The 13,556-nt window shown below is 32.7% G+C and overlaps 1 protein-coding gene across 1 annotated transcript in view; it reads left to right on the top strand.

Annotated features, from left to right (window-relative positions):
- The window catches only part of LOC129004382 (ileal sodium/bile acid cotransporter-like), an 83,140-nt gene that overhangs the window by 25,502 nt on the left and 44,082 nt on the right, over nucleotides 1-13,556 (top strand). Inside the window, exons 2-4 of the mRNA XM_054432957.1 lie at nucleotides 7,535-7,614; nucleotides 9,359-9,644; nucleotides 11,846-12,063. Coding sequence (XP_054288932.1) covers nucleotides 7,537-7,614; nucleotides 9,359-9,644; nucleotides 11,846-12,063 — 582 coding nt within the window. The 5' untranslated portion in view covers nucleotides 7,535-7,536. The remainder of the gene's footprint in view (nucleotides 1-7,534; nucleotides 7,615-9,358; nucleotides 9,645-11,845; nucleotides 12,064-13,556) is intronic.

Below are 13,556 nucleotides of genomic sequence, written 5' to 3'. Positions count from 1 at the left end.
GCAATGTACGACTACATTTGTATATTTATGGAGAAATAAAACTCTTTCTTTCTTTCTTAAAAATCTGGGGGTAAAATTCCGAGGGGTAAAATTCTGGGCCATACATCCACAGTTGTTTATATGCTAGTTATATGGTCAGGCGGTAAAATTCCGGTTTTTATTGCTAATCTAATTTTATTATGTACCTATTAAACTAAACTAAATACAACTATTCTTTAAAACAGTTAGTCCAAACTAACCTATATGGTTATTTTTGTTTTCTTGTCAAATCAAATGATGACAATAAAAATAACCTTTGCAGCTGTTTTTTTAACTTCAGCTACAAAAAGGTATTGACGATAACATGGCTACTCAAGGGCTGTAGGGCGGAAACTGGAATTTTCCCAGCCTTGTGACCAACTCTAATCGATTTCTCGTGGCCAAATACACCATATTAAACAAAAAATAAAAAAATTCTCGGGCAAAAGAAAAAGTTTGCACATACATGCGCTTGTTTTATATTATAGGATTCAGTTCATATGCAACTATTTATTTTCATATTTTTTGCTGTTTTTACGCAGTTATAAAAAATGTTTGTCTTTGGCAGCTCTGTCTCTAAGTAACTTAGATATCTTAAAAACAAAAAACTGTGTTATTTATCATAACAAGGTTTTTCTGCTTTCTCAAATACCGGTAACAATATACTTCTTTTTCATGTGAATTTTTATCTTAAAATATTTTAATCCCTTTCTTAAATAAAATACAGAATTTGAGTTCATTTCTGTAGTTACAGAATGATTGGGACTTCCCAATTAAATAACTAAAATTTGCTACCTTTTACAACTGATAATCAATTGAGTACAGTAATCGTAATTTGTTTTTATAACACGTTTCCGACGGCAGTGAAAATCTCGATTTTTGTAATAGGGGGGTCAGTTTAAGCACATAAAACATGACAAAAACTGTAGTTTTTTTATATTCCCTTTTGTTTTTACGACTTAAGTATACACTGGTTTCATGATTTTTACCAAAATCAATTTTTTAATATTTTTTGTTTGTAATTTAATGAGTGTACCCAATGGGGTACACGATGCACATACAGAATGAATGTTCACGCTGGGACAGAGTGCGCCGTTCGTGTATACCCTCTTCTGGCCATAACAGCAACAGTGGGATTTTCGGGACATAAAAAAAAGGAATAGACATATCAGACCAGATGTCTTCTCATTACACCTTGCTCCGAAAAACTACTAAATGGTACAATAAGGTACCGGTGGAAATTCTGGCCGTGAACATAGAAGGAAGTGGGAGAAGCTCCAGTACAGAGAAGAACTAATCAAGAAGCTTATTTCAGCTACTCATGATATGGTAAATAATAATGAAGGACTTCTACAACCATTGCCTGGAGCCCTAAGACAACGGAAGACGGAACTTGGTGAAGCACACCCTAAGGAAGAAGGAGGGACCTGTTCACAACAGCAGAAAACAATGTTACCCTTGTTAAGAGGCTCTTGTGAATAAGATGGGAACAAATAAAGCCAGGAAAAGAGTCATACCTTTTGTGGAACCTGCCCGGATCATTCTGCAATGTCCTTGGATTGCTTCAACAATAAGCATCAGTTATCAGTGCTGGACTGTTTAAAAGTTATCAATACATTATTTTTAATATCATTAAACGGTAAAAAAAATACAAAACCAATGGCTTAAACCAATTAAAAATAATGTTCCTTGTTTTATTTTATTACATACTAAATACCTGGATGAATTCCAAATTATTTTTTTACACACCTGAAATAGATGCAATCAAGTACCCCGTCGGGATTGCATTTACTATAGGCCTTCTACTTAGTGCGGAAACACATTTCAACAATGTTAATTGGTGTTGGTTAACAAAGGTATTACAAAACAAAGACAAAATGTACTCGGTCGGACGTACGACGTGCTTTACTAATGTACTGCATGAACCCCATCGGATACACGCTCCCCATTTAAAACAGCACTCGTGTACCCGATTGGGCGGACAACGTCGCAAACGTTAGGGGCTGCCTTATTAGACCTTACATTTGCTCCTCCTCATGGCCCACAGGCCTCAAGAGCCTATGCTTATAACAAATCTAGCAAATTAAGGTGCAAACTCAAAATATCACTGTTTAGGTTTATAATCCGTGGGGATCGGTACTGAGCTAACAACTCGCAGGTTACTAATGAACATAACATTTTATTTGGTGTACGCACATTTTTTGTAAAATATCGTAGAAAACACAATATTTGAAGAGCAATATTTGAAGAGAATTAATGTTTTTAAATTTTCAATCAGACAAAAAGTGTTATAATATATTTTAACTTTTAAAAAGTGATTACAACTTTTTTGTATAACAAGATGTTTAAAGACTTGAAGGAAGATGTTTAAAGCTGTTGAAAGATACTATTGCCACATTATTAATCATTGAAGTATTTTACTATTGGCCAACAACAGTAATACTCAATTTCACTTTTTGAAAACATGTATCATACAATTTAATTCAATTGAATCACACCAAATATGTTTGGATACAATTTGTTATAATATACAAATAGACATACATTGCTCTAAGAAGCCTGAATCAATCAATTAATTTGCATTTGTGTCTGTTTATGTTTGTATGCTGGTTGTAATGGATAGCAGTAAAATTGTATGATTGATATGTGACTTGGGTATACGTTCCACCTGGACGGAGGATGTGTTGATAGCCCATTAGCCACATGAGGGGACCAGGCTTCCTTGGGCCTCGACCAATCACAACACCAGACTGTTGGTGTATCATCTGAGCTATTCCCCGCGAGTCTTTATGTAACTTCTCCAAGGTCATATTGGACTGTTTTCCTTATCCAAATGTGTGACTTGCTCTAATCAATTGATTTATTGAGGTTAAAAGATCAATAGTCTGGAAGAAATAGTAGCAAGCCTAAAATAGATCCTTGTGTGACACTATTGACAGGTATTTGTGGAATAGGAGATGTAAAATCTTTAGCAGTCTCCTATAAATCCTGATTGCCTCATAATCTTTAAAAAAATAATCTAATCAAACATTTATAAGCTATCCTGTATGCATATATTATCAAAACCTGTTGTGTATTTGCTCACAACAATTTTAAAACATAAATTGCAACTGGACATATTTTAATTTGTTTCTTGTAATTTCAGTCATTTAAAACACCGTTTAACCAAATAAAACAATATAATCATGAACAATAACTCATAAAAAGTAAAGCGCAAATCATGAAATTAACTCTAAAATAATAGAAAAAAATTTTGTCAACACTTGCCACCAGTGTCATGGGCATGAACTAGACACGAACGAGCTTCAACATTTAAAATGGGATAGTAAGTCTACTTGTGTTGGTTAGTCATGGCTATAGCAAATAGCTCACGGTTTGTGCCTGAAGAAACAAAAAGGCATATTATATTATTGTACAACAGAAACGAAATAAATTTTTTTCCACAGCGGTATATAATAAATTGTTAAAGAAATGTTCACCCAATTATCATTACATTTAAATTTGATAAGTTACTCAGTTTACTTTACATAATTACACATTAATCAACAGTTGGGCCCAAACCCAAATCCCGAATATCAAAATTAATAGCAAAACCAGTTTACTTAGTTGAGATTACAAATAAATTAAGATAAACTGTTTAATAATAAAATATTTTCTATTAAATTACAACTGAAAGAAGAAAATTAATCATTCTCAATAATTCCTATGTCTGACCAGGGGGTAAAAATCCGGGGGTATAATTCCGGGGGGTAAACAAACATTTTAAAAAGCTGATTCCACTTTTTCAAATACAATTCAGTACGCTGATGACACTACTGTAGTAGTCCAAGAAAGGAGTCAAGGTGGTCTCGATCTTAATATTGAGGATTGCATTTTTAATTTAAGCACCTGGTTTAAAAACTTTATTAACTTTAAAATACTAAAATTATTAACTTTACCTTGTCTTAATATTTATGAATGATGAAAATTCTACATGAAAAAAAAGAATCCTTTTTGAAAATCACACAAATGCGTATAACACAAGACGTAATTTCATAATATACCCCTCGCACTCAACAGCAAGATTTGAAAAATCTCCTGATTATATGACCCGTAGGGTAATAAATAAATTCTTACTATTAGAAAAAGACAAAGACTTTGACAATTGTTTTTTGAAGAAGGTCAGGCAATACTTGTATGACAAAGCATTTTATACTTTGAATGACTTTTAAACAGTAGTGCTAAGATAGTTTAAGATTTGAGATGACATTGTACTTACTCATCATCAATGTACGAATATTCTTTATGTACACATTTGTATATTTATGGAGAAATAAAACTCTTTCTTTCTTTCTTAAAAATCTGGGGGTAAAATTCTGGGCCATACATCCACAGTTGTTTATATGCTAGTTATATGGTCAGGCGGTAAAATTCCGGTTTTTATTGCTAATCTAATTTATCACGCTCTGTCTATTTCCATTAGACTTCCAAATCCCCGGGGGTAAAATTCCGCCCACGAACAAACTTTAGAGCGCTCAGGTTACTATGTCATAGTGACGTCAGCTTTGTCCAGGGGGTAAAATTTCAGTGAGATAAAATTCCGGCGACCCGAACCTGTAGCTTAATACTTCTAAGTAGGTAGTCTTCTTCATCTTTTCTACTTATTTTAAGGGGTTTACTTTCATTTATTTGCACACCCACTTTAACTCATATGATCTTCTATCATATAATTTTATATTAGCACCACAGCTACATTCCTAACTTAATATTAATGTCTGAAATTGTCAATATTTAGTATACTTACCAACAATTTTATTGCTAACTAATATCATCAAAAAGACAATTGGAAGAAAGTTTAAAGAGATCTGTATACTTATATGGGTTTCCCCTTAAAAGGGGTTCTCCACCAAAGGTTTCTTCTCAAGTTTCACCAATGCCAGATCTATTTCTCAAGAGACAGAGGTTTTGAGTGATTAGACACTTTGAATGACCTTCACATTTGCCATGTCATTGTAAACTGGGAAGTTTCCCAAATGGTTATTTGATATCACTTTGGTTTCCTTTAAAATATTTTTGCAGGGTTTCAAATAGAAAGGACAAAATGATCATGAAACTTATTTATGATAATATGTCAATTTTTTCTTTTTAAAGTTATGAATTGTTGCTTGAGAAATCATCCGATTATTTTTTAAACTGTTCTGTAGAAAATGGTAATAAATACCCCCGCCGCAGCAAACCTGTAGACTAAGCAAATTTTGATTTGTCTAATTGGATTCATACCAAAGTATTCCCATTAAACAAGACATATTTATTTCCCACTAGCAGAGTACCCATCCTTCGTACAGGGTTGGCGTATAAGTATAAAATGCTTATTGCAGTTATACTCATGCTCTGCGTTTGCAATGGGGGAGGACACGGTTTGACATATTTATTTCCCACTAGCAGAGTACCCATCCTTCGTACGGGGTTGGCGTATAAGTATAAAATGCTTATTGCAGTTATACTCATGCTCTGCGTTTGCAATGGGGGAGGACACGGTTTGAGGAAAATTGGTTCTTTAAATATACCGTATGCTATAGTAAACACATATACCATAGCCATAATGCACTGCACCTTAACAATGCAAAAAGTAAATTATCAAACATAAGCCCTATATTACTAATTATTTATAAAGTTAAAAACTTAAACATAACTGTAAATAATCGTACTTTGACAGTTCTCATAAATGAAAAAAATAATATTGTGCTGTACTCTGTTGATAAACATTGTAACTTTTTAATGCTATTAATAATATCTTATGTGTTTCTCAAGACTATCAAGTACCTCTGAAAAATGTCAGCTCAGTCGGTCCAGTAGTTATCACGTGATGGAACTTCAGAGTTACAATTAAACATCTATACTTTACATTTATAATATTAGTAGGATTTAAATAACATTAAATTTAACGATTACTTAGGTTTGCTGCTATGGGGAAGGTGTTTTTGACCAAATGTTAATATAGTATGGGGTGAAAATAGAGAAGTATGTACCCCTACATATTTTTGGTAGAGTTTTTGACCACTGAGTGTCCTCTAGTTTTTATTAATAAGTTCATTTCCCTCCAATTTCCATAAGAATAACCGTTCCACCTACGGTAATAACTACTTCCCTATAGGGAAATTCGCTATAAAAAGGCAAAAACTGTGATTCTATCATATGACTTGCTATGTTTAACTACTCTACTATCAAGTCAATTGTACTGTTGAGAGTTATCTTATATACATCAAAAGTTCATTTAGGAAACTACACTATCCCAAATTCATTATCAGTGTTGACAGGATCATGCTATGTGTTTTATTGAAAACTAACATCAGTTCTCTATAATGAATTTGTTCAACGCAAGGAAGGTTTGTCAATGATTCCCTGACACCATCGATATATTTTTTTCAATATTGGTAATTTTTTTAGGTTGTCAATGTAAGTTTATTATTTCTAATCGGAGACATAGGTGTATGAAAATTGTTTGAAAATTTTCTTTAGTAATATGGGTGAGTACAACTAATAAATCGATAGAATATTAGTACACTCTATTTGGCGTATAGAAATAACACAGCATACTAATAATGCTTAATACTACTGGATGTATAATAATAATGCTTGCTAGATGATTTCTTTTAATTTGGCAGTTATGAACAACACTTTGATACATTTATGACAATTAAGAAGGAAATGAAAACTCTACATTTAGTATTCAGGACATATTTAAATTATTTAGGTAAGTTCTGCTAACACAATTATTAGTGTAAATAAAAATCCTTGCACCGGCCTTCACATAGTCCTTGTGATTCCTCCTTTGCCTCGGAATCAACCATGTGAAACTATGTGACCTTAAAGGGACTACTTCTATCTTTACCGTGCACCTGCATACTTAGTAAAACATCCTGAATATAGGGAACGTGTTCATTGTTTTGATTTGATATTAGTGTACCTTTTAGCAAATTCCCCACAGGAAATAAGTTATTGGTGTAGGTCTCATGGTAAGACCTGGACGATTTTGACGGGTTTCATCTAGTATTTTTATAATTACAGTAAAAAATCCCCTTAAAAAGCGTATATTACCCAAACCAAAAAACCGCTTGTAATTTATTTTCATATTTCATCGTAAAATTAAATTAAATTTACAACCTGGGAGTGTTGCAGTTATAATATGTTTAGAACCATTATAAATGAACCAAAAGGCTAGCGATTTGTAATGTTTTAATCCTTTTAAACAATCTATTGCACAGTCTCTTGCAATTTTCATTACTAAGACATTTTCCAAATGACCTTTACATAACAGTTCACAAGCTGTATCTGTTACCTGTATAGATCCTAATGTGATTTTAAGGTGTTTTTTTTATAGGATGTGAAGGTGACATGACATATTGATGTGCCTCTCAGTGTTGCTGGAGCCTCTCCCTCGTTCCTCCCACACGCCATGCTAATTAACAATCTTTACCTTCAAATTGTACTCTATGTTTTTCCTGTCTAGTTTTTTACTGTATGTTTACTGTTACAGACATGTGTCCGTTGTGGCCGCTACACATCATACTGATGTACTTAGTAATGTTGGCACCTCTGTGGATGGTCTCATGTCAGGTTGGTAGCACTGGAACATGTATAATTCAGCTTCCATCACTTTTACTTTTGGGCTATGTTGATATTGGCTTTGTAGCACTGTACAAATGTTTATTGTTCGATACAATTATGCTTATTGAAGATAATGTTATTTGTGAATGGTAAAACGGTTGTGTTGGCACATTAACAGTTCTTATCATATGCTCTTATACAGTATGTAATTATAATATTAGTACCGGGATTTTTGCTCGGATTGAATAAATCATTTATGAGATAAGTTGATTAGCTAAATTAAAAAATAATTGTTATGTTATCAATGTGAACACATTTTATATTATTTAAATGGAAGCAATTTTTTTGGAATTTTATCCGTAACCAATATGCGTAGAAAAATGCTACCATACTAAATCATTTGTTTTTAAGCTCTTCAAAATAGTTTAAAGAGAAATTAGGAAATTTTATGTTTTGAGGGTCAAAAATTAATAAAAAATATTTCAACGCATAAAACTTCTAGCAAACGTTCCCATGGTCTGATGCTGGTTTGCTAACTCCAAATTTGATCAAAATCGAATGAATAAATTTTAATAAGTACTTAGGTTTGCAACCACAGAAAATGTAACTAAGTTTTTTTTTAATAAAAACGTTAATAGCTAGGTATGAAATAAAAAAAAATTGTCAAATTTGATCAAAATATACCGGTACCCCTAAACAAGCAACTACAACAGATTACTTATTCTCTATAAAAATTACATGAACATTATCAATTCATATTTTTTTTTTTTATTTCCCTGTAACTAGAGGTACAATTTATTTTACACTACTCTACATTGTTATTTTTTTATGTAGGTACTCTACAAAATAGTTTTGGAAAAATTATAAATTTTTTGGGGGTTCAAAAATGGAGAAAACCACCTTTTACCACATAATGTGTTCCTATAGCGAACACACCGATTATAGTGGTTGGCGAACTTGATAGAATAAATCTAGGTTTACATATTTTTGACCTTTGAGGGTCAGGAGAAAATAAGTCGACAATGACTGGTAGTGTATACTTATCTTTATCTAGCACTATTTTGAGATTATGGTCCTTAGTTTGTAAATGCACAATGTTAAAATGGGCTAAAAATCAAGTTTTAAAAAGCCCTCATAACTTTTGAATGAATCAAGATTTTAAAAAACGGTTTGTGGCATTGTAATCAGGGTAAAAATCTAGTTCAAAATAATGGGTCACAACTTCACCTTTACATTTGAAAAATATATTTTGCATCCAAGATGGCGGCCAGAAATGACCACTCTGTCAAAATGAAGTACTTACTACCCAACAATGTTTGGAAGTGGTCTGGGATTGATATTTGAAAAAATGTAGAAAAAAGTTGGGGGGGGACATTTAAAACTCACCCTGTATGTAAAATATGACATTTTTAAGGAAATATTTTAATGCAAGTACAATCAGGCAAATGGAAATTCACTTAGTGCAGGTTTGCTGTGGCATTTATTTACTGAAGTTATCGTGCCATCAGCTAATCAGCTATTTTGGTTAACTGCAGCTACAAAAAGGTCCATAACAATAACATGGGCATTTCAAAGGCTGAAGGACGGAAACTGGATTTTTCCCAACCTTTCGTGGTCAAATACGCTATATTAAACAAACAAAATTGACAAGTTAGACTTAGTAAAAATGTTACTAAAAAAGTAATTTTGCACCAAATTATCAGTGATTTTCAACTTTATAAAATTTGAAACAAAAAATAAAATAACTTTTCAGGTGGTGAAAAAGGCGACTTGGGCAGTTGACTTTCATCCGGACAAGTTGTTAGGATTACCAATGTATGACATAGCACAAGTCTCACTCACAACTAGCGATCTGAGCGAAGAGGATCTAGCGAGTGGGAGAGTGAGCGTGTTTAGCGATCACCCAGACATAGCAGAGCTTCTTGTAGATCAGCCAATAGTGCTCAACACACAAAACATCACTGGTGGAACTTGGACCACAGCGTTCAATGTCAGCGCAAACTTCATCGGTTACACAGAAGTGAAGATGAGGATTGACAGTGAGTATTGAATGTTGTTGTAAGGTTTCACGATTTTTAATATTCAAACGTCCATGGTGTGGAATCATTTGCTCCAGGATATAGCTAGTCCTGTTTAGCCAGTTGTCGGATTACCACATGGTTTTGTGCTCCAACTAACTCACAAAATACATAGTAAAAATGAACTTGCCAAGATAAAATTGTGGCAGGTCATATATCAATAGCCTATTTGCAAAACAAAGCCTAAATAAAAAATAGCCAACATATTAAAGCCTAACTATTTAATCAGTTACTAGCCTAGGCCTAGTTAGGCTCAACTAACTAATTTCTACTGTAAATTATGAATAAATAGTATAAACCTTCTGAAATATATTACATTAGTAGGAAAAATGGATAAAAGGAATGGTATTTGTTTAATAAAATTGTATTCTGATCCTCATAACATGTTAAAAATCTGCATTCAAATCATACAACCAAATCGGTGGGTAAAAGCGATCGTTAACGGCAAACAAAAAACCGTGATAAAAACCTAAATAATGATAATACATATTTTTCTGCCGAAATCGTAAATAATGGTAATTTAGAAACATAACCATAAAACATTGCAGACGGAAAGTTAGATTCAAATCAAAAAGGTGGATGACGTCAGAACTCGAGACACCAAAGAGAACTAAAATAAAGAGGTTAGATCAAAGATCGGGAATAGTTTTCAATCATTTTGCAACGAAACTAAAAAAAAGCTGAGAGAAAGCTACATGCAGACAATATATTTGGACTAAACCACGTAAATTTCTAAGCCAATAGGATTACGAGTTGACATTCAAGTCGGTGTAGGTGAACAATTTCTGAAAATTATCTCGTTTTTAACAAAAAAAAAAAGTAAGTAGAAGCTAGCCATCTTGAATCTGAGGCAATGAAGAAAAGAACTAACGTAACGTACTTCTCTTTCTTCTTGGGATAACGAGTCAAAGGAAGTGGCCATAAAATTATGTTCTCAATTTTAAGAAATTAACAAACTGTTTTTAAACTTTGAAAATGGCATAAATTCTATTAATAAATCAACTACAAGCAAAATAGGCCTACAATTATTAATTATACATTAAAATTAGCGAAGAAGACTGTAAGTAAACTATTTTGAAGATCTGCACGTTGACCAAATTCGCAAGTACATACCAACTTTTACAAATTGAACTAATATAAAAACTTTTGATAACAATCTATTAACCAAAGACTCCACTATAAACTCTATGATACCTTTCCCATATAGTTTAAGTCAGGTGTAGGTTTAACCTCAATTATCCCATCCATAATGTAGATTAATTAATTTTATCATAAACTAGGCTAACTCTATTACCTATTGTATTTAAATTATACCTTGGGCTATGTAAAATTAACTTATTGTAATTGATTCTAAAACAGTAAATAACTCTTTCAGTAATTGATGTTGTAAGTTATCATTTTCACACAGCTCCACCACGCACCCTAATATTTAGATAAAAAAAAAAACGACCCTGAGATTAAGACAAATTAGCCTAATTAGATTTGCGTATTTCAACCAAATTTTCTTTCAAAATTAATTTAGGCTAAAAAGAAGATAAATGCAACAAATTATTCTCTATAATGGGTAATTTACTATAGTATGTATGATGGAACATGTCTCCCGACCCTTCGTCTACTTTGGGACTGGTAATTTGTCTAAGGCCTGCACCAGTCCCAGGTAGACTAGGAGACAGGTTCCATCATACAGACTATAGATCAAATGTTAAATTAAATAATGTGTGGACTTGACGTCTTTCATGTTTGTTTGTATGAAAGAAAAATTGACCAGCAACACATTACAATAAACATGTAGGCTATACATAAGGAAAAAGGAGTGGATACACAACTAACTGACCTGAGAAAACAGTGTCAAGGAGTTGATAGGTCACAAAACCCCCTGCACAACTCAACTTACTTGATATTTCACCCTCCTTCTATTAAAATATTATAATTAATTCTTTTAAAATACCTTAGACCATTCTACCACCAAATGACCTAGCGATCAATCTAATGATGAACTTGAATTAGTTTCAGTTTTTCCACTAAGCAAATTTCAAAGTCAAAGCTTTTATCCTTCAGTAAAGCTGAGGTGTGTGATTAGTTAAATTTTTTTAAAGTCAATGTAGTCAACTATGGTGTTTGTGGAGTTAAAAGTAGTTTTAAATATGATATCCCATGTGTAGGTAAATCATCATCTCGTACATCCGATCCCCTCAAGGTCACTGTGACCCGCAAGAAGCGAATAATCGACACAGTATTCATGTCCAGCGTGATTGTACTTGTATCTATCATCTTCATCAACTTCGGCTGTGCTCTGGACTGGCCTTTCTTGCGCAAGTCACTCCGAAGGCCTGTAGGTCCTGCCATCGGTTTCTTCAGCCAGTTTATCATAATGCCTTTGGTGAGTTTCGATATTGTATCAGCAGATTGACTGTAAACCATGTAGGCATTCCTAGGAATATTGTATAAATTTCCAGTTTTAATCAGTGAAAATTTCTCTTTTAACAGTAATTTCTTTTGTGTTGCGGGTTCAATAAATAACATTTTTGATTCGTGTAATTTTTATTTAATGAGATTGTTAATAGTAAATAATAGATAATAGATTCAATGCAAGTGAGTTGTAGAAGCCTGATATTTGATTGTGGTTTGTTTCTTGGTTTGAAACTCACCTGAATCAATTGCCCATGGTAAATAAAAGTCACATAGTTTATTAATACTGTACCTCAATCTATCTATATACTGTATTATATTTCGTAAGGCAATTCTTTCCGTCAAAATTGTGGGCGTCCGGCAAGTCATAGAAAGACGAGAGAGGGCTCAAATTAAAGGTCTTTTTTATTTGACAGCAGGAAAAATAGTTAAATTCTCATAGTTTTAACAGAAAATTTGTTATAACACAAAATTTTCTCCATAAGAATAGCATTAGAAGTAAAAAAAAAAACAGCTGATTTGGTTTACATCGATACATGTGATCAATTTTATAACTCAACTATCAAACTTCATTCTAAATTATTTTGTTATGTTAACATTTCTTCACAGTTTACGGTTATTTAAATAATTAAGCTAACGAGGTGTTAGCCCATCCTACGTACGGGAATTCAGTAGTCAATTAAAACCGTGTACAATTCAGATCAGCTAGTTTACACATATAAAGACAAAGTTTCTTTCAGTTTAAATGTGAAAAATCATGTTGTGAACAAATGTTGTGTTACCAAATATGTTTTTATTCCATCATAGGCCTATACGATATGCATTTTAAATCCGATAATTTTACAATAAAACAGCAATTCTGTCATAGTCAGGTTAAGTCAGGTTAAGTGTAAGAAAGGGCCATGTGGCCCTAACTTTGCCTGAAAAAATAAAGGATTTTTCATTTCATTTCATTTTTTTTCATTCATTTCATTTCATTTCAATTCTGCAATTTTTACGATGTGAAAAGCGTTGAAGTGAGATTTGCAGCCGATTCGCACACACTGATTATAAGTAGCCTATAGTAGAGAGAGTAACAGTCAATTGAGAAGTGTATAGACCTAGGCAACGATACCACCTTCCATCGCATACCTGCCTCTTCCATAATTATTATCACCACAATACTACTATACACAATTTCCAGTAGGTCTGAATAGAAACGACCTAAAATAAAACGATAATATCCAATAAAATTCATAGTACACATAATTTAACTTTGGTGTCCTAACATCAATTAATTGCTAAATAAATAAGTGTAAAAAAAGAAAAGTAAAAACAATAACAGTTTGTTTTGAAACAGCTGTTTGGTCAAATAACATTCATTTGAAAAAAAGAACTGGTCACATGTAGCAGGAATATAAAAAAGTAAACACGCTAGTAAAGCTAATGACGTAATTGTCAATGTTTATTATCCATACCGTTATC

The sequence above is a fragment of the Macrosteles quadrilineatus genome, unplaced genomic scaffold (genome assembly GCF_028750875.1).
Source record: "Macrosteles quadrilineatus isolate MER2022 unplaced genomic scaffold, UCM_ALF_1.0 Scaffold_1__1_contigs__length_201487025, whole genome shotgun sequence".
Taxonomy (NCBI): Eukaryota; Metazoa; Arthropoda; class Insecta; order Hemiptera; family Cicadellidae; genus Macrosteles; species Macrosteles quadrilineatus.
The sequence above is the reverse complement of the archived record's forward strand: the minus strand, read 5'-3'. Positions and strand labels throughout refer to the sequence as shown.